This window comes from Ascaphus truei, chromosome 1 (assembly GCF_040206685.1).
Source record: "Ascaphus truei isolate aAscTru1 chromosome 1, aAscTru1.hap1, whole genome shotgun sequence".
NCBI classification, from domain to species: Eukaryota; Metazoa; Chordata; class Amphibia; order Anura; family Ascaphidae; genus Ascaphus; species Ascaphus truei.
The window spans coordinates 81388737-81411491 of record NC_134483.1 but is presented as its reverse complement, the minus strand read 5'-3'; the positions used below and the strand labels follow the sequence as shown (position 1 = coordinate 81411491).

The 22755-nt window shown below is 40.3% G+C and overlaps 1 protein-coding gene across 7 annotated transcripts in view; it reads right to left on the bottom strand.

Annotated features, from left to right (window-relative positions):
* The window catches only part of ERBIN (erbb2 interacting protein), a 199367-nt gene that overhangs the window by 57755 nt on the left and 118857 nt on the right, over positions 1-22755 (bottom strand). For all 7 annotated transcript variants that reach the window (XM_075590296.1, XM_075590325.1, XM_075590335.1 and 4 more), the window contains 2 exons: positions 16620-16737; positions 2594-2672 (listed from right to left, as the gene is read on the bottom strand). In XM_075590296.1, the coding sequence (XP_075446411.1) occupies positions 2594-2672; positions 16620-16737 (197 nt within the window). The remainder of the gene's footprint in view (positions 1-2593; positions 2673-16619; positions 16738-22755) is intronic.

Genomic DNA, 22755 nt, shown 5'->3' with positions numbered 1-22755 from the left:
ATAAGCTCAGCCTTAACCTTTCCATGGAAATAGGCTTTCCTAGCAGATGCAGAGCGTCGTTAGAATACATTACAGTCCATTTGTGTAATAGAGCTGCTTTGACACACTATTGGCTTCCAGCTGTTAACTTTCCTTGACACTGCCTGCTTCACAAATCAGTGACATCCTCCTGGTTCACTCACTGTGTCACTGGGTGAAAAGCACTGTAATTCTGCCAAGAGCTCAATAAGCTATTTGTTTTTTTTATATAAAAGACAGTACAAAAATGCATGACCAGAAATTAGAGCGAGAGGGTTGAACACTAATTTCCAAACTCTCCCAGAAACAGATATTTCCAGGAATACTCATTTGCTCCCATCAGCGGTTTATAACCTGTCACCAAGCGGCTAATTACCCCCTCTTTCACAATCTCTATTGATTCGGTTCCCTTGATACTGCATAGAAGGGCCCTGGGCATTTACTGATGCGTGTGTGTGTGTGCATGCATTTAGATGTATATTTAACCCCATCGCTGCCATAGTAACAGACCCTTCAGGTATCTATTGCATACATATTTATTGGGCATGACTGTCTTCTCTGGTATGATATTTTGTGATATATTGCAATATACTGTACAGTGCCATTGAATCTTACAGAAACGGTTATATTTTGTGTTAAACGGAGATAGGTTGTGGTTTCTGGGGCAACAATGGCACAGGCTACATTTGCAACTCAGTCACCAGTAATTACTGTTGGATTAGCATGGGGTATATATATATATATATATATTATATATGTGTGTGTTTCAATGCAGATCCCAAAAAAATTACAACCTGCAGTTTTCAACATCCGAGTATTTCTTTTATAGCATGTCTAAAGTGTTAAAAAATAAAAAATAAAAAATCCGATCTGTCACTGTAGCAAGCAAACGAAAGAACCCACTATAACTTGCATAAATACATTTATTGGAAGGCAATAATATAAATAACTAGTGCCCTTCAAACTATATCATTAGGTATGCAGTTTGAATTGAGATCTCAGTGAAGTCACAGTACTGAGCACGCCCAAGAACAGAAATGCAACCAGGGAAGAAGCATTCTGTTCTTAATGTTCAGCCCGGTTACAGTACAGACAGCTGCTCGCATTGTGAAAGTGTCGCCATCGCCAAATCACTTTGTTTTTATGCTGATGGTAAAATAACATCAGGTCCGCTCTTCATTTAAAATCATACAATGCCCTCTCCTGCACGTTTCAACATAGAACCGAGGGATTTCAAAAGCAAATCCAGACATAAGAACGCTCATTTTCCTAACCCAATATGCTTGAAGGCTCAGGGAATCCTTCCTTTGATGTTGATATCTGGCATTGGAATCGAATTGCAACTATTATTGTTCACATTGCAATCGCATCTAGGTAGCGATGTTGATTCTTCTCCACCGCATGTAAGGCTGCGTCCATAGAGGGGGGAGCCGCGCTCCTCCGCGCTGAGGCTCGACTGCGCAATCAGGAGCGATTGCATGAACTAGCAGACGAGCCAGCGTGCGCGATCGGGAGACGGGGCACTGACGTCACTGGGCAAATAGCCCGCGAAGCGCAGACGTCACGTTGACGCTGCTTTGCTGTGATTGGAGGTTTTCAGCCAACAGCGCGCTCAGAAACAGGTTCTGCTGATGGCTGAAAATCCCTGCGCCTCAGCATGCCTGCGGACGCTCGCGGGAGCCCCCTCTCAAGACATCCTCATTGAGGATGACGGGGCTCATCGCGGAGCGTCCGCACGGCTCAGCACTGACTGCCCTTCTATGGACGCAGCCTTAGTTTTCAGACAGACAATCTGTTAATAGGATTAGTAAATTATAATTGCAACTCATGTTGTCAGAAAAAATAAGTCTAGTTGAACTGACAGACTAGAAAGTGACGGCACGTGGTCATACAGCATCGACGGGGTGTAGAAAAGCCATAGTTGGTTGGTCCACCAAAAATATCTCTTTATCACATTATCTTCTATATTCTACCAGCCAGTCATATTAAACTCCTTGAATGATACCAAAATAAATAGATGCACTGTAAAAAAAAAACATCATCACCACAAGGTTTTTTTTAAATCAAAAGTGAAAGTAGCATCCCCATTTTTTATTTATTTTCGTTTCTTAAAAGGATGTGGATCTGGGAGTATGTACTTTAAAACATTGGCTTGGCTATTTCATTTTACCAAAGGCCCCAACATGAAAATAATGAATGAAATCCTGAGCAGAGGGTCTCCTAAATGAATGAAATCCTGAGCAGAGGGTCTCCTAAATGAATGAAATCCTGAGCAGAGGGTCTCCTAAATGAATGAAATCCTGAGCAGAGGGTCTCGTAAATGAATGAAATCCTGAGCGGAGGGTCTCGTAAATGAATGAAATCCTGAGCGGAGGGTCTCGTAAATGAATGAACCGTGCAGTCGCACCCATTACAAAGCAGTGAAAGTAAAGATGGCACTGTAGTATTACTACTTGAAGACAACATCACCATTTCTTTTAGAATCAAAGATGGTATATTCTGTAAATATATAGACAGATTGATCAGCCACAGTTTCTAATGAAATATAAAGATTGTGAATGGTTTGAAAACTTACTTTGAAATTGGGTTTACGCTGGCCTCTACAATGGTCAAAACTTTACAATTTTTGATGTTTTCTGGAAACTCCTGTATTCCTGTGAATGCCAAAAACAAACCATATACTGTATATTATTACATTCCTAGAAGTACAACAGTCAAAGTTAAATACTGTACTATGGATAGAATAGGATAGAACAAAAATATTAAATAATAGCCTCCCAAACATGAAAAGGATAACCAACGAAAGACTGTAATGTTTTCTTTTTAATTAATGTAAAACAGATTAATGAAGAGGGCTAAAATACCCTGTAATTATTTCCTGTTCAGATGAATAAGTGAAACGATTGAAGAGCATATTCCCTGATCTGTGTATTTGGGAATTGGAGAGCCAGATGAACTAGTCTCCGCATGAAATGGTTCCTTATTCATTGCTTTCTCCTCATTTAATTACATCTTTGTTGAGAGAGGGGACAGGAACACACGGAGAATTGCTTTAGAAGTGAATGGATACAATCTCACTACACAAAGCGACATATATTGCAGTTCCAACAAAACACAAAATCCCTCACCCATACTATGCATCCGCTATTTTTAACATTTGTTTCTTAAATAAAAATATTACAGGAGTCTCTTCAAATGTGATTTAAATCAAACGTGTGTCGCTCTAAACTCATAACGAACTCATTGCCAAATAGCAGGGCTGTAGGTAGATTGTTAATTTAAAAAATAACTGCTTTCCCAACAAGAACTCTGAGTAACTAATTATTGATAAACCTAATTTCACTAATCACCTTCTTCTGTAACAAAACATTGTATAATCCAGATCATTAAAACCCAGTAAAAACATTACCCTAATTGGAAAAAGTTACAAAACATTGTTCCTTTATCTCATTAAAAATATCAAACAGTTGCTCATTATCAACCCCCCACACTAGCATACAAACCATAAACCATTATTTATCCTTTGCATATGGCATCTGAAACGTAATTTACATGTCCTGCTCTTGGCTACATCACCACTTGCAATCATTACGCTAACAATCAGTTTCATACTGCACATCCCTTGAACATATTTATCACATAGTTGATCTCAATACTTATTTACACCCCAAAAAAAGTAAAATATACTCCATCATGATACACTCAAAACAATCTCAAAATCACCACCAGTCTAGCTCTGAACACCACCACTGGAAGTAAGGGACATTATATGAAACACCGCGGCTTCTGCTCCTCGTAAGCTGTTCATTGCAGAGTATGGAGATACTGCACCGATTCCAGTGTCACAATATAGTTCACTCCGCCGATAAACAACATCTGTAACCCTCTCAGCGCTGTAAAGGCCGCAGGGCTATAGTGCCACGACCCCGCTGGCATTCACGATCACTTCTCAGAAGCGATCACGTGTTCACTGCGTCACTGATAACATGAAGGCGATATTATAGTAGGAGATATGTGGTGTTCCTTTTGTATTGCTTGGTTTGGTCGTCTCCTGTCTATGCATAGACAAAATGCAGTGAGGTCATCGGATTTTGAAAACATGACAATAGAAGATACCCAAGGAGTAGGCCGTGTATCGTCTCAATTAAATCTTGCTCTTCTAATCTCTTCAGTTCTTCTTCTACTTGGCGAAAGACATGAAAAGGAATTCTCCTGTGCCCCTGTGCTACTTGTGTCCAAGAACACACACCCAGAATGGTGAAGGTGACACGCCTGCCAAGTTACATCTAGGATGAACTACAGTGGCTATTGATTTCTATGGACCTTTCAAGAACAGTGACTAGCTTCTTCTTGTGATGGATGAATGCTAACCAGTTATTGAAGTTGTTGCATCAACTTCTAGCAGTGCAGTCATACCAGCGCTGGACAGAGTGTTCACCATATTCGGTATCCCTTCCAAAATAAAAATCAGACAGTGGACCACCCTTTCAAGGTCATTACTTTGAAAAATTCTGGAAACATTTTGGAATCGGTCATCAAAAAATCACACCCTATTGGCCACAGACGAATGGCATGGCCGAACGGTTCATGCAGATCACACAGCAAATCCAACTATGTACTGAATCAGGACAACCTCTTCAAATTCCACTAGGAATATGCCTATATCTCTGATGTTGCAAAGAGATTCTGTGAGAATGGAACTACCAGAGATCCCTATTGCAACAGCATCCAATGAACAAATTAGAAGCAGAGATGCTGACAAAATCAAAGGCCACAATATATACCGACCTAAAACGCAAGGCAATTTCATCTGAATTACAAGTTGGAGATTCTGTATGGGTAAAGCAAACTAAACTGAACAAATATACTCCCTGCTATAATCCAGAGACTCTTGTGACAGATAAAGATCCATCAAGAACAATAGTCCGAAATGCATCTTTACAAAAAGACACCTGAACCCCCACAAATGCCAACATACGGGACAGCGCAAGTCTCGTCGAGTGACCAACGCGCCTCAGCACCTTATTGAGCAGATCTAATTGAGACTCATATATAAGTACTGCTTCTAGCTACATTATTGTTATACATAATGTGCAAAAAAAGTTAAAGTGTTGGATTAAACAAGAAGAGTTAAAAAAAAAAAAAAAAAAAACCTGATGTAGGGCCTGTTCTTAAAAGGTACAGTACTTGATTATCTTTAACTGTGCATGCAATGTCTTGTATATAGTGTATACCCTGCTCATTATGTAACTGTATTTGTAAACATGTATTATTTGTCTTAACTCTGTGCCCAGGACATACTTGAAAACGAGAGGTAACTCTCAATGTATTCTTCCTTGTAAAATATTTTATAAATAAATAAGAGAAATGACTGAGGTGGACAAGATGTCACATGGCAGCCATTTTGTGAAGTAGAGGAGTTATAACATGCTGCTGTTGCAATCAGACAGTTCTATGCAGCTCCTGAGACAAAACTATAAATACAGTAATACTGCTATTTATTTAACATAAGTGTGATGCATACTTCCAGTACCTGTATGTAGCAAGTGTGCTTGGGAGAAAGCAGTGAAGTGTTTCTGCATAACAGACATATAGTACAATTCCAAAGTGCGGGGAAACTGTTTCAGGCGAGGGGAATCCTGCTTGTGCAGCCAACACAACATAGACAAACAGAGTCTTCAAAGTGTAGGTCTCCTCTAGGACAGAGATACAAAGTAGAGCTCTACTCACACGTTCATAATGCAATTCTACATTTAATGTGACAGCCAAGTCCCATATGGATCTTTCATCAGGTGAAAATGTCGTGTTTCCACTATTCTTGGCTGTCACATCAAAGGAAGAACATCATTCGGAACTTGCGAGTAGAGCTCTACTTTGTAACTCAGTCTTGGAGGAGACATGCACCTTGAAGAAATTGTCAGTATAACAGACAACATGGCAGCCATGACTTAGTCACCACGTCCCTGGGCACGCAAAGCTTTGGGCTTCCAGGGAGATTTTACGAGAGTTTCCGGACAATAAAACACTGCTGAAGGATTCCACAAATGACATTCCGTCAGGGTGAAAAAGGCAACGGCCTGTGCAGGAAAATAACAGTTACACACTGTGTATATCGCACTGCATGCTTTTTTTCCTTCGCTTCATGTCTCTACAAAGTGTGCTTTAAAACTGAAAGTAATTTGACACCTTGTGTTGACTTGGTTTTTGGATAAATGGTAAGTAGATGTATTTATTGGAGTAACCACTGGTCTTGGTAGTGTGTTGTACTGGGGGTTACAGGGTAGCATTGCTTTCTTATTTACACTTGGGTTGTAAGCTCTTTGCCTTATGTTGTCATTTACCTGTTGCTCTTATCCCATGGTTTGCAAAATATTTACCTTGCTATTATAATTTTGCAAAAAACACTGCGTACACGGTTGGCGAGATATATATATATATATATATATTTTATTATTTTATATAATCTATATATATATATAGATATATATATAAAATAAAAAATGAATAGACGATACTGTTCTGTGGCTAAAGAAATGCTTTTATTTGTGCCAGCTTTCAAGATATACTGAACTCTTCTTCCGGCGATGTTACATTGAGTAAAGCAGGCAAGGGGTTTACTCAAAAACAGTGCATCTTGGAATGTGACTAGAGCTCATCCCTCCCCCTGTGTAGTGTGTGATTTATGACTATAGGTGTCAAATAGTCCCTGAATGTGAGGGATGTAAGAGTGTGTGTGTGTGTGTGTGTGTGTAAATATAAATAAAGAGCCCACAGTGTATACAGTGCTTTACAAAAGGTGTGTGTGGAGTGGGAGTGTATATCAATGGTGTGGGTAGCTGTGGAAATGTGAGAGGGTGTTGCATTATTAAAAGTGTGTGTAGATACTATGTGGTCCCTATTGGTATATAGGGATGGAATTATATAGTGTATTTTTATGTGTAAGAGACAGCTGTGTGTACATACATATAGTGTAGTATTTATAGATATGGCCTTTAGCACTCATGGGAAAAGAGTTCTCACGTCAGTAGTGACTCATAAAACTTCGGTCTCGGTTTAGATCACCGCTAAGTTTCCCGAACAGTGCATACATTTGTATTCATGCAACAGTCTCTCTTTCGGTGTTCTAAGATTGTCTTTGAGTATGGCCACCTTCAGATCGTTCATCTTATGGCCAGAGTCAGAGAAATGTTCGCCGACAAGACTGTCTCTTGTTACGCGTGTAATGCTGTGGCGATGCAGATTCATTCTCTTGTTTAGCCCCTGTTCCGTCTCATCTATGTAGTAGCAGCCCCCTGGGCATTTCATGCACATGATGAGGTACAGGACATTGCTGGAGGAACAGGTGCACCTTCCTCTGATTTTGTACTTCAGATTCCTGTGTGGTATTTGTATTGTGCTCGCTGTGTGGAGCATTGTGCAGGTTTTGCATCTTGCGTCCTGCCATGGTCTTGTCCCGCATTCAGTTGTACTTTACTCCGCACCATAATTTTCTTGAGATTATGAGGTTGTCTGTATAATAATAAGGGTGTTTCAGGGAAGACCTGTTGCAGTCTCGTATCTTTCTGGAGAATGGGTTGTAGTTACCTGGCGATCTTGTGTAGGGCTTCTACAGTATGTGACCACCAAAGGTACCCTGTCGCTTGTCTCTTTCTGTCTGTATTCAAGGAGATCACTTCTTGATATTCTGGTGGCTTTGTGGATTTGCTGGTCTACAATTCTGTGGTTATATCCACGGTTTATGAAATCTGATCTCAAGGCTTTAATCCGCTGGTCTCTGTCTGCTGTGTTGGAGCATATCCGGTTCTATTGTATGGCTTGACTGTAGATGGTTGCATGTTTAGTGTGTGTCGGGTGGAAGCTGTTGTCCCTCAAATAGCTGACTGTCTGTAGGTTTGCGGTATAAAGAAGTCTGTAGTTGGTTGTTCTTTATAGCAATGGTGGTGTCTAGGAACACCCCCATATATAGCGCCAACCGTGTACGCAGTGTTTTGCAAAATTAGAACAACAAGGTCAATAATTTGAAAACCATGGGATAAGAGCAACAGGTAAATCACACACTACACAGGGGGGAGGGATGATCTCTAGTCACATTCCAAGATGCACTGTTTTTGAGTAAACCCCTTGCCTGATTTATTCATTGTAACATCGCCGGAAGAAGAGATCAGGGTATCTTGAAAGCTCGCACAAATAAAAGCATTTCGTTAGCCACAGAACGGTACCGTCTATTCATTTTTGATTATTAAAGCTCGGCTAACACGGTACTGATACCGCTATATACACACACACAAAGTACCCTTACAGACAATCTTATGTGTTCCCCTCTCCATTTAAAGTCAATGTATCTGTTTTAGGAAACCTCTCTCGCCCCTTTACGCATACATATTGCGTGAACAGATCTTGCGTAAATCTTCAAAAAATATTGTCAATATAGCTCTTCATTAGGCATTATGAACACAAAATCACAGGACGTTGCAAAGGGTTAGGAAAAGCAGCAAAAGTAACACACTTTCACACAAGATAAATGTGATGTGGAAATAAAAAAAAAAGTGCGTGTAACATATCTTAATGAGTTGCTTTAGGAAACCTCTTGTATTATATATGTCTTTATTTATATAGTAACAAGAGAGATGATCCAGGGCTCCACGGATTTTCAGCAAAAGAATTTATTCATAATAGTGTATAATGAATAAATTATTTTGCTGAAAGTCCGTGGAGCCCTGGACCATCTCTCCTGTTGCTGTATACCTGGATTGCTGCAGATAGGCCATCCCTGAACCAGGAGCTCCGGCATTGTGCGCAAGTATCGCATTTGTTTGCATTTATTTGCATTTTTTGGAGTGCTACACGCCCACATATTTTTATTTATATAGCGCCATTAATGTACATAGCGCTTCACAGCAGTAATATATGTGACAACCATATAAATAACAAATAATATAAATAACACATGAAGGGGAGAAGTGCTTCAGACATAAAAGTAACATTTAGGAAAAGGAGTCCCGGCTCCGGAGAGGGTGTTTGGCAGAGTTTTTGCAGTCGAGCAACAGAGGAAAGGGCGTATCTTGGTAATATTGTGGAGGGGAAAAAACGACAGTCTTTTGCTACCTTTTGAATGTGAGATGAGAATGTGAGACAAGAGTCGAGTGTGGCCCCTAGGCAGCGTGCTTGGGCTACTGGGTGAATGATCGTACTTCCAACAGTAATGTGGAAGGAGGTAGTAGGGCCAGGTTTGGGAGGAAGTATGAGGAGCTCTGTTTTTGCCATGTTTAAGTTTAAGTTGGCGGAGGGCCATCCATGATGATATAGCCGAGAGACATTCAGAAAGTTTAGTCTGTACAGCAGGTGTAAGGCCTGGGGTAGAAAAGTACATTTGTGTGTCATCAGCATAGAGGTGATATTTTTAATATTTGAACCCAAGAGATGTGATTAGGTCACCTAGAAAGAGTGTAAAGAGAAAAGAGAAGGGGTCCCAGGACGGAGCCCTGGGGTACCCCCACAGAGAGATCGATAGGAGGTGTTGGCAAAAGAGACACTGAAAGTACGATGGGAGAGGTAAGAGGAGATTCAGGATAGAGCTTTGTTACGAATACCAAGAGTATGGAGAATGTGAAGGAGAAGAGGGTGGTCCACGGTGTCAAATGCTGCAGAGATGTCAAGTAATATGAGGAGAGTGTAATGACCTCTTTGGCAGCATTGAGGTCATTAGTTATTTTAGTGAGGGCTGTTTCAGCGAAGTCAATAGTACGGAAGTCAGATTATAGAGGGTCTAGGAGAGAATAGGTGTTGAGAAAATGGAGCACGGAGTTTGGAGGCAAAAAGCAGGAGGGAGACAGGTCGATAGTTAGAAAGACAGGTAGGGTAAAGCTTGCCGTTTTTGAGAAATGGAATAACTGTTGCATGTTTGAAGGAAGAGGGAAAGGTTCCAGAGTAGAGGGAGAAGTGTGTGAGCGTAGGAAATATAGTAGGAGCAACAGTTTTAGGAGTTGGGAGGGAATAGGGTAAAGAGGGCAGGTGGTAGAGGGAGAAGAGGAGATCAGCAACGACACATCCTCCTCTGTGACAGCAGATAAAGAGTCAAGGAAGGCATGAGGAGAGTTAGGAAGAGGTGTAGGATGGGAGGAGGATACAGAGGGTGTTGGCCTGACGTATGGATTCCACCTTTTCCTTGAAATAGTCGGCAAAGTCCTGAAGTGAGATGGAGGACGAAGAACATGCAGCCGAGGGTGGTCTGAGTAGGAAGTGAAAGACAGAGAAGAGTTGGCATGAATTAGACTTGTGCGTGTTGATTAATGAAGAAACGTGGGTTTGTTTAGCTTGAGAGAGGGCAGAGTTGAAACAGGATAGCATAAATCTGTAGTGAAGGAAGTCTGCAAGAGTGTGAGACTTCCAGAGGCGTTCAGAGGAACGAGTGCAGGAACGCAGCATGCGCGTGTGGGAATTTAGCCAGGGTCTGGGGTTCAAAGGGCGAGAGCGACAGAGAGAAAGCGGGGCATGTAGACCAAGAGAGGAGGATAGGGCAGAGTTGTAGTTCCTGACCAGGTTGTCAGGGTCTGGAGCAGAGCTGAGAGGAGAGGGAGGAGCGTAAATTGGACTCAAAAGCTGGTAGGTTAATAGAGCGCAGATGGGAAGAAAAAAAAAGCAAGCAGAGAAATCTCCAAGCAAGTGAGTAATTCAGGGACTGTCATTCCTCAGTATTTGATGAGATTAACACCTGAATTTTAATCTACAGTGCACATTAGCGATGCTCAGTAAACTATACAAGGGACAGCATGCGAGACACCAGGGGGACCCACGTGCACCAGAGACCTGGGACACAGCAATTGGAAAGGAAAAGGAGGTCCAACATTCTCCCTGATATTACGTGTCCAGGTAATTACTGCAGTAACAATCATTTGCTGATGTACAGGCACTGTAAAGGGTTAACATTAAGTACATAAAGAAATGTGGCCATACCACACCACCCCCCCCCCCCCCCCCCGATTTCAGGCCTCGTTTCAACCCGGGTGGCTTTTGGAAACAGAATGAATTCCCGCACAGCGTCCTAGAAGTTGCTGCCTAAAGCTAAACTGGTCCAGATCGTGCCACTGGCTTCATCAGGGAGATGCAAATAGGCAAAACTTCAAGTGGTCACCATCATGGGGAAAAGAAGCCACTACTTCAAAGGTCAAATATTTTCTGCGGCAGAAGGCCGAGTGGTTTGGTTTGTGATGTCAACAGGTGCTGAAGTTTATTGAGTTTTCCGAACTGGCCGGTTTTAACCTACCCAAACAGTATTGTAAGAAATAACTGAATGAGGAAATGTTCTTTTATGTGTAGGAAGAAGGGAGTTTCCGGAGCTGAACTGCGTTAATTTCAAAACCGGGGGACCACCTGCTTCCCAAGGGAAGGTGCCTTCCAGGAAAAAAACGGGTACTTAAATCTCCCATATCATGGAGGTCGTAGGTATTTTAATAACCGGAAGTAATGGCGGATCCTTCCCAGGTAAGTATCTTGGGAATAAGGGCGACGCTGGAGCTGCAATGAACGTAGTTCAGCTCTGGAGACCCCACTGAAAAAACCTGCAATTTGCCTTTCAGCACTGGAAAGAGGGGGTCTTTCAGAGCAGAATGCCATGCTGTTCCACTGCGGGGACCCCTTGGTTCCAGAGACACATACTGGTTTAGTTACCGTTGTTCTCCGCTGACATTTTTAAACACCATTTTGGTGCCCATATTCAACTCTCCAAAGAGGAGAACACCAGGAAGTATATAGAAAACTGGGACTCCTCCCCATGCTAAAAGGAAACTATCCAGCACTGCAGGACCCCACCAGTTCCAATGCTGTAAAAAACAAAGCACAAGCGGCGGTGATTGCAGTTTAAAACCTTTACAAGTATAAAACAAATGTTATAAGAAAGTGTTACATGGGGGAGTGCTTTTACTTTACAGAGGCCACATTGCTTCTTGCTATGTGGGTGCGGTGCTGTACGTTCAGTAGCTTGCTTGGCTTCAGACAAAGCTCATTTTCAGGCTCTCTAAATCATTCACACTCATATATAGCAGCGTGTGCTGTAGGGCAGAAAGGTGAATGTAAACAGTGAATAAGTCATTTGGTTACAAGCACCCAAATAAGGATACGTTCAGGTTCCTTGCTCAGGATATAAACAGAAGTCCTTCCAAGGCTACAGATGCATTACCACTAAACATTGCTTCTCTTTTACAGGTGCATTCGCCCTTTAACAAGAGCCAAAGACTACTTCTTTCCACCCGTGTTTTCATTTTCCAGTGGGTTAATTTGTATTCAAAAAGATAAATTGAAAAGCACAGATTGTATATTTCTGCAGATGACAAGCCCCCTCCTCTTCAACTTCTCAAACTCTTGTTATGTGAACTCCCTTTATCCCTGTTCTTCCTGTCGATACGTCCCTGGTTGTGAGAGGAGCGGAAGGTTCAAGTGTCAAGTAAATGCTAAAGTAAATGCTAAAGTGACAAACGGAACACACCCTCACAGAACCACTTACGCACAAAGTAGTGCATCCCGCAAACATTCAGGCTACCCGAAGAACATTTGCATTTTAAATGCACCGGAAAGTATTTGTTCAAGCGGTATCATTTAATATGGAAAATGCAAAAGATATATAAATAAATACAAAAATAAAATTTGGTTTAGTAAAAATAAAATAAATAAAATTTTAAACATAAAATTAAAAAATATATATTTTATAGCTTATTATTTCGTTAAATTCAATAAACACAAAATAGAGCTAGAGAGTTAATGAAGTATGGGGGGGGGGGGGGGTGAATGTCAATTAAAATGATTCCAGGCTATTCTCGTGGTGGGATCTCAGGGAGTCAAGTTCTGGGACCTGGCACCTTTTTATTTTTAGGGGTCCACAAGAAAAGCCCCATATATTGCTAATGCAATTAGAAATGGGGTTGGCATACCAGCTAGGAGTAGTACTTTTTCTATCACATTTCTTTATTTAAAGTGGAATTCTTTATTTTATTACGATATGAATAGGCTTCTCTTTACTTGGGGTAATAGTATGTCAGTAGACATTAGTATATCAAGCGGTGGGGGGGGGGGGTGTGTATAATTAAATATATATATATATATACATACAGTGTTCGACAAACCTATACATTTGCTCGCCCCGGGCGAGTGGATTTAACCCCCGGGCGAGTAAATATTGGCCCAAGCAGCACACGTTTGGTACTAGGTGGCGAGTAGATTTTTTTGTGTGGCGAGTAGATTTTTTGGTGATTTGTCAACCACTATATATATATATATATAGATATAGATATATAGATATATAGATATATAGATATATAGAGGTATCAGTACCGTGTTAGCCGAGCTTCAATAATCAAAAAATAAATAGATGATACCATTCTGTGGCTAACTAAATGCTTTTATTTGTGCGAGCTTTCGAGATACACTGATCTCTTCTTCCGGCGATGTTACAATGATTGAAGCAAGCAAAAGCTATACTATAAACAGTGTCTATTGGAATGTTATCTGTGCTGGTCCTTCCCCCGGTGTGGATGTGTTTTATGGCTGGAGGTGTCAAAAGGTTCCTGAAAGGTAGGGGCTAAACAAGAGAATGAACCTGCACCGCCACAGCATCACACGCGGAACAAGAGACAGTCCTGTTGGCGAACATTTCTCTGACTCTGGCCATAAGATGAACGATCTGAGGGTTGCCATACTCAAAGGTAATCTTAAAACACCGAAAAAGAGACGGTTGCATGAATACAAATTTATGCAACTGTTCGGGACACTTAGCAGTGGCCTAAATAGAGATCGAAATTTTATGAGTCATTACTGATACAAGTGAACTCTCTTCCCATGAGCGCTATAGGCCATGTCTGTACATACTGTGCTATATGTATGCACACACAGCTGTCTCTCACACATACTTATACTCCTTGTTTTTCCAGCCCTAAACACCAATAGGGACCACATAGTATCCACACACTTTCAGTTATGCTACTTACTCTCACATTTCCACACCCACCCACACCATTTATATCCGCTCCCACTCCACACACACCTTTCGTAAAGCACTGTATATACTGTGGGCTCTCCATTCATGTTAATTCACACTGATACACATACACACTCTTTCATCCCTTGCTTTCAGTAACCTTTTGACACCTCCAGCCATAAAACACATCCACACCGGGGGAAGGACCAGCACAGATAACATTCCAATAGGCACTGTTTATAGTATAGCTTTTGCTTGCTTCATTCACTGTAACATCGCCAGAAGAAGAGATCAGTGTATCTCGAAAGCTCGCACAAATAAAAGCATTTCGTTAGCCACAGAACGGTATCATCTATTTATTTTTTGATTATATATATATATATATATATATATATATATATATATAATACCTATGTATGATTAGTATGTAGCAGAACTTCTTATGGAAATTATCTGCTGGGGTCCAAAACCAGCAAGCCTTTTAATACTACTCTATTTCTCATGTCTATTTTATCATTTGAGAAAGTTGTGAGCTATACTACAAACACCACTTCTGCAAAAGGAACACTTTCATAAGACCGACAAGAACCTGTTGCAAACAGTGCACAGAATTCAGCACCAAAATACAGTATAGACTTATGATAGGGCAGATAATATAATACTCAAGTTTAAAAAAGAAATAAATAAAAATAAAAACTGTTTAAAAAAAATAGAATTATATGTAACACACACACACACACACACACACACACACACACACACACACACACACACACACACACACACACACACACACACACACACACACACACCTCACTAAAGCCATCAGCGGCAATCACTAGTACTTAAGGCTTCATACATATTACGGGAAATTACACAACCTCAGCTATTATTTACCATACGGTCACATAACCGGCTGCCACCTGTTGCTTCATTCTGCCAAGACCTCAAGACTTCAAAAACTTGCAACAAAAAGACCCCCACTTCTTGGGAAAGCACTAGAACATACAGCAAGAACCAGTTATTAAACAGCCAAGCTTCATCAGATAGCTGCTAACTGAACAGATAGCAAGGATCAGAGCATGTCCCAGTGTGACAGAACAAGCGCCAAGTCACTATAATACAAGGACTGAAACATGACTACAGTGCCACGTCTCATCAGAGAAGCTGGTACTGTAACTAAATAGCACGGATCAGGTTCAGAACGGACATCCTTTAATCACTTGTACACTTTTCTTCCACCTTTTAAAAGCACAGTCCCACCTACGGACATATGGGAATTGTACCAAAACCTTGTCTTCTTTAATCTTTCCCATTTGATTTATAAGTCAGGATATGTTTTGGAAGATTATCAAACCTATCCCCGGCGGAAGCCTTGTTCAGAATCTCAAAACAGCAATTTCATACAACAACAACAAGAGATAGACAGATTTCAGACACCGTTCTGGTTCCTAAAAAGCAGTAGTAGATTCCTTAACTTGGGGCTAAGAAAACAAAAAATTCTCTGATAAATAGTGTACTGAATGCTTGAAAATTATTGGCTTTTTATTGCTGGACATTTTCTATTTTTGATTTCAATGTACATTATTGCTTTATTGCCCCCATTACGAGTCAAGATATCCATAACTTTTCATGGACTTTAAATATATGCTTATGTGCCACGTATGGTGACTATTTAATATTTAGCACAGCCTGTGGCGTCAGAGCTAATGCACGCAACAGCAACCAAGCGGGAGAAGGGCAGACACTTGGGCACCTGCTTCAGTTCAATAGAACATTGTAAAACTCCTATCCATCGGCTCACTATATAATAGCAACGGTACCAATGTTAAATAATCAGACATTTCTCTTTTTTATGGGCGATCCATTTTAATGTGAATAACTCAGGGTTTTTTTTTTATTTCATTTTTTCCACCTAAAATATATTTTTATTTTTATCTTTTATTTTATTTTTTACCATCTGCAGTGGAGCAGTAGAGACTTGGCTCCATTTTATTTACATACAACAACAACTTGTGTTAGGGGGCTTTCAATCTGCCAAAGCCTTTAAAAATGTGCCCGGATCAAAGCTCCCGGGAAATGCACAGTAGTTCTTAAGAGTAACATTAAAATCCCGTGAATATTTATTCTAAATAAAATAGGAAAAATCAGAGACAATTTCAAAGTTTGTGTACAAAGAAAAATCATTGGGAACATTTTGTTTTAAAATAGCAAAAAATAAAAAAAAACCTAATCACGTTCTCTCTGTGGCCACCTAAAATTATTTTCTGACATCTATTTCCTGATGCACGTTTAAAAAAAAACTTTCATCGACGGGACACTAAAATAATGGTATTTAAGAAAGTGAGAAACGCTGCATCACACCATTATAACCAACTCAAAATACACACGATCGGTTCTCTCAAAGGAGCTTCAGTCTTTACTTAGACATTAATAAAGAGCCTGGGGTTTAGGATATAGCAGCTTTAATAAATGCAGTTTGTTAACACAAAACTCTTAGTTACTGTATGTACCCACGGGCATATTAGAAATCAGAGTTAAACAAAGGAAGGAGACAAACAAGCACACATTCTGCAAAGGACAATAGTTCAGAGCTTATTAACACACCATTCCATTACCATGTAAAAGAACTTACCATTCTTGCTGACATCTAGTTCCCTGAGATTAATGAGATTTGCTATAGATGCTGGCAATATCGTTAGATCATTGTCTGGCAAACTCAGCTTGTGCAGAGACTGGCAGTTGAATAGTTGCTGTAGAAGAGAAGAAGATAAAAAAAAGGGTGACAGTCAGCTTCCATTTTCTACTTTGCTAGCAGGAGAAACGCAGAGGGAGACAATATGCAGGAGAATCGGAGAACACGGGAAGTTAGGGTTACATTGCTGTACTGTATGGCTGTTACATTGCTGTACTGTATGGCTGTTACATTGCTGTACTGTATGGCTGTTACATTGCTGTACTGTATGGCTGTTACATTGCTGTACTGTATTGCTGTTACATTGCTGTACTGTATGGCAGTACTGTATGGCTGTACTGTATTGCTGTACTGTATGGCAGTTACATTGCTGTACTGTATGACAGTTACATTGCTGTACTGTATTGCTGTTACATTGCTGTACTGCAAGGAATAGGAAAAGCAGTAGATTAGTAACAAAGATACTTGGTGAGGGGAACAATGTGAATCCCAGGACCTTAGACCAGGGGTGGCCAACTTCGGTCCTCAAGGTCCACCAACAGGTCAGGTTTTCAGTATATCCCTGCTTTAGCGCCAGTGGCTCAGTCGTTGAGCCACCTGTGCTGAAGCAGGGATATCCTTAAAACCTAACCAGTTGGTGGCCCTTGAGAACCGAAGTTGGCCACCCCTGCCTTAGACTTAGCCTTAGGGCAAGTGATTTTATTTCTGGCCACGTGCGATGTTGCATCCCTGTACACGTCCATAGGACATCTGCAGGGATGTACAGCCATTAAACAAATTCTGGACAAAGATCGTGATATGTTGGAGAGTCAATCTAGATTCATTTTAGAAGGTATTCATTTTATTTAAAATCATAATTTTAATGTCAATGTTTCTTACAGAGGTGTGGTACCACCATGGGTTCCAAGTTCGCGCTGAGCTACGCAAACCTGTTTATGGGAATATGGGAAGACGATACCATCTTGTCTGATGCAGAGCTCATTCCAATGGTGGCGCTACATCGATGATGTTTTAATTATATAGAGAGGAAGTAAAAATAGCCTGCAATGTTTTATGAAAAAAAATAAACACTAACGACAGAAATCTACAATTTACATCTCAATTCAGACCCAGGTCAATCGATTTTCTTGACCTGACTATCTTTGTAGAAGATGATAAACGCAAAAGTAGGATTTTTCTTTAAAACCGGTTGATACGAATAATTTTATATCTTAAAAACAAGTCACCACCCACAATGGATAAATAACATACCTTTTGGCCAATTCCGGAGGCTCAAAAGGAATTGTACAGATGTTGCAGAATTTGAATGACAGTCAAGCTTTCTAAAGCAAAGATTATTAGATCGTGATTATAACCCCAAAAAACTGGAGGAAGCTCTTAATAAAAACACACCTATTAGATAGGAAAGATCTGATTAAGGTTAAAACAACAACTGAGGCAGGCAAAGACAGAAAGAGCTTCGAATGGGCCTTTTAAACCAATTTTAATAAGGATGCTATGAAGGTCAAACATATAGTGAGAAAACACCGGCATATTGTTAAAAGTGACCCAATTCTACGGACGTGCCAGGAGACATATTCAGGAAATCAAAGAACTTGAAGAAATCAACTTGCACCAAGTGCATTAGTGAGTGACGATAAGAAAAATAGACAATTGGTTGAATCTTATTAAGGGCTTCTTCGGATGTTTTTCTTGTAAAGCATGTACATTTAAGTCAGCAGATAAATATATATTCAACTCAAAAACTACAGGCGAGTCTTTCAAAATTGATAGTCATATAACATGTCTCACAGACCACGTTATCTACCTATTGGAGTGCCCCTGTGGCCTCCAATATGTGGGAAAGACTTCAAGACCTTTGAAAATAAGAATATTGGAGCATTTAAGCAACATAGAGAGTAAAGTAGCAACCCACCGAGTATCAAGACATTTTGATTTGTGTCACCAAGAAGATGCATTTGGAGGTCGAGTGGGAGGCTCAGTACATTAATTGTATTTTCTCTTGGTTTGCGCTTATTTAATATAAAATGTCATTATTAAGTTTTCCACTGGGTGTCACTATATATACACTCACTATTCTATTTTTATACACAATTTCTTTAATATATATTATATAATCACTGTACTGTGTAAGAGAGCCAGTCCTGATTGTGTTATCTACAGGAGAAAATCTGTCTGAAAATTATTGGTGTAGCAGAGTCCCTATGTATGGTTTAGTCAATTTAAAGGAGCAATGTTATGTTATACTCTTGAGGGCAGTAGGGAGTGGTGGCTATAGGAGCCTTCAGTGTTGTATCGATGTTAATCCTTCTGTCAATTCCGTGTGTATACTTTCAGTGTGGTCTGCTGCTTGGTTATTATCAGCAGTAACTTGGCAATGAGAAGAAATACGTGCCATTCCATATTAATGTACATTGTGTGTTCAACACTTTATGGCCTTTTACAGCTTCTTAGCTGAACTTCTATCTCACTCACCGCTCCCCTTCTGCTGTGCATATACCTACACTGACTTCCCATAGCCTCTAGAATTCAATTTCAAGCCCAAGTAATGACTTACAAAAGGTTTCTATACTCCCCTCTTACATCTCACCCTCGTCCCCAAATACACCCCTAAATCCCCCTTATGTTTAGTCCAAGACATGCATCTTTCCTTCCACCTCAATATACCTCTCCTCTCACTCGTGCCTGCAAGAGTTCTCCCGTAATGCCCCCTCTCTCGGACATTCCCTACCACGCACCAGACTCTCCCCCAGCTTCCAGATGTTTAAAAACTCCCTGAAAACGTCCATTTTCAAGGAAGTCTCTACCGCGCTGTGGAATATGTTGGTGCTTCACAAATAATCAATAATAATTATAACTTGTGTGTGTATAATATATATATATATTATACACACATAACAAACACACAGAGTTGGTGCCGCAATCAAAACCATCCCCCATAAATCAAAATAAATCTCTAGGCCAGATGTAGGGGTTAAATTTACCCTCTGGCGGTGCCAACAACCCAATATGATATACGAACACAAAAAGAAAAAGAGGGTTTGTTGAAAGCACACGAAAAATATGTGAAAGTACAAAATGGATTTTATCAGCAATACAAAACACAAAAATAATATTAAAATATACCTAAACACATACTAAATGAACACTGCTGAACTAAAGAATACACAATAAAAATATAGAGCATGCAAAATACATAGGTATGATAGGTAACATGCAAAATACATAGGTATGATAGGTAACATGCAAAATACATAGGTATGATAATGCAAATCCAGGTGAAAATAATTTCCCCTGGAAATGCAATGGAGATCGGCCGATCAGCAACACATGATGATACAAATAACTGAAAAAATCAATATCTACACAAACCCAAGTAAATACAGAAAAAAGAGCAACAATAAAAATATAATGAATGAATACCCTACATGCTGTGTAGCCAGAAGGTGGTGGCTAAACCCTGGCAGATATAATAAAGAGCCAGAGAAAGACAGGAAATAAATGTCTAAAATATGCAGAGGTGGGGTCCCCTCAAAGACTAAAATGGAAACAATGAGTCAGCAGAGAAAACAGGGGAGAAAAACATGAGAAAATAGCTCCCTAATGCCACAGCTAGGTGTAACTGATATAAGCTGTGGCAGACAAAAATGATAGTGTCCCAAAGGCTACCGTGGAGCAAGGAAATATCCAGATACTTGCTATGACGCTGCACCAGACATCCAGAGGAGAAGGGGAGTCCAAGACAGAGGTAAGTAAGAGGCAATGCAAGCCCCCGGCATCCCGCTCACTGTTAGCATCAGGCAGCAATCATACAGCAGTCACAGAGACCGGACAAAACAGCATCAGCAGTAAAGCTCCAAACAAGGAGATGGTCAGCACGGTGCAGCGGTGGGACACAGGAAAGTGAGTGGTATAGATACTCCAACGGCCGTTTCACCGTAAGGCTTCTTCCGGGAGCAGCCTGATGCTAACAGTGAGCGGATGTCTGGTGCAGCGTCATAGCAAGTATCTGGACATTTCCTGGCTCCACTTTAGCCTTTGGGACACTATCATGTTTGTCTGCCACAGCTTATATCAGTTACACCTAGCTGTGGCATTAGGGAGCTATTTTCTCATGTTTTTCTCCCTTGTTTTCTCTGCTGACTCATGGTTTCCATTTTAGTCTTTGAGGGGACCCCACCTCTGCATATTTTAGACATTTATTTCCTGTCTTTCTCTGGCTCTTTATTATATCTGCCAGGGTTTAGCCACCACCTTCTGGCTACACAGCATGTAGGGTATTCATTCATTATATTTTTATTGTTGCTCTTTTTTCTGTGTTTACTTGGGTTTGTGTAGATATTGTTTTTTTTCAGTCATTTGTATTATCATGTGTATTATCATGTGTTGCTGATCGGCCGATCTCCATTGCATTTCCAGGGGAAATTATTTTCCCCTGGATTTGCATTATCATAACTATGTATTTTTGCATGTTACATATTTTGGGTCTCTACATTTTCATTGTGTATTCTTTGGTTCAGCAGTATTCATTTAGTATGTGTTTAGGTATATTTTAATATTATTTTTGTGTTTTGTATTGCTAATAAAATCCATTTTGTACTTTCACATATTTTTCGTGTGCTTTCAACAAACCTTTCTTTTTGTGTTTTTATATATATATATATATATATATATATATATATATATATATATATATATATACATACATACATACACACACACACACACACACACACACACACACGCACGCACGCACGCACGTGTACGTGTGTAGAGGCACAGCATATGTGTCGCCCATCCACACCAATATACAAATGAGTAATTAGTCATTATCAGAGGAGTTATTCCCCATAATATGGCTCGTTTTACTGACGTGAGTTAGCCCCTTACCAATCACCCCCTTGCAATCACTCAATCCACCAACTACAAAATATTATGCTGGATAAAATGGTTTCCCCTACAAACCCTGAAAACCATCATTTAGTTTTAAATAGCACAGCCTAATTTAGGCACATAATGATACAAACCCACTGATGAGCCGTGTTTATTAAAGACTACTCAATTTTAATTGAAAAAAGCTTTGGCTTTAACGCATCAGTTTTGCAGCAAAACATGTGAAAAACAAACTCTTTGTTGTGATTTCATGCGGTGGAGATGTTGGTTCGTGATAATGACTGGGGACTGTTTCCTCATGCATTGAATGCACACGTGTGACTTGTATTTTCAATTAACTCAGACAACCAGGTTGTTGCGTCTAACAGTCTGCACGATCTACATATCAGAAGGGAACTTTCTACACAACGTTCAAAAATACATCATAGTTCCCCAATGTCTTGTCACTGTTCAGGTCTGTTCCCTCTTGTGTTTTCTGTTCTGTCCTCTCTGCCTAGTCAGATGTGACCAGTTTCTCTAACTATTATGCCCCCTCTCTGTCTCTAACCCTTTATTATTCTGCAGGACTTGGTCCCCATTTGATTTCTTTCCTTCTCCCATTTACATCCACCTCCCTTATCAAGAGCAGCAGTAAGAAGAAAAGCCAGGAGACGGGCGAACCCTTCGCCTGTGGAAGATCCCGCTCAATATGCTGCGGCATCCCACAGAAAGGAGGAACAAGGGGAAAGAGAAACCCCTCCAAAGTTTTTCTTTAATGATTTAAAATCGGCTTATCAATATGTTATTTAAAAACAATATAGGTTGCTGCCCATGTGTCATTCGCAGCCGGCCTCCTTGTGCAACTACTGAAACAGAAGCCGACCTTCAGATGTCCTTCATACAGGACGTAACCACATGTCTATCCGGAGGCAGAATGTCTTCTGGCAGAGTGCGTGACATTGGGGCACTTAAAGGGTTAACCCTTTAAATCCGTAACGGTCATTGGTTCACTTTGGTGCTAAGAGAACACAGCAACTGACTCAATTACAGGCAGTCCTCGGTTATCCGACACAATGTGTTACTCAAAATGGCGTTGGATAGCGAAACGTTGTCCCATAGGAACACTGTTTAAATGAAAGGTTCCGTTCCCGAAGGCATTTTTAACACTAAAATACACCAAATATTTTATGCAGGCAATAAGATA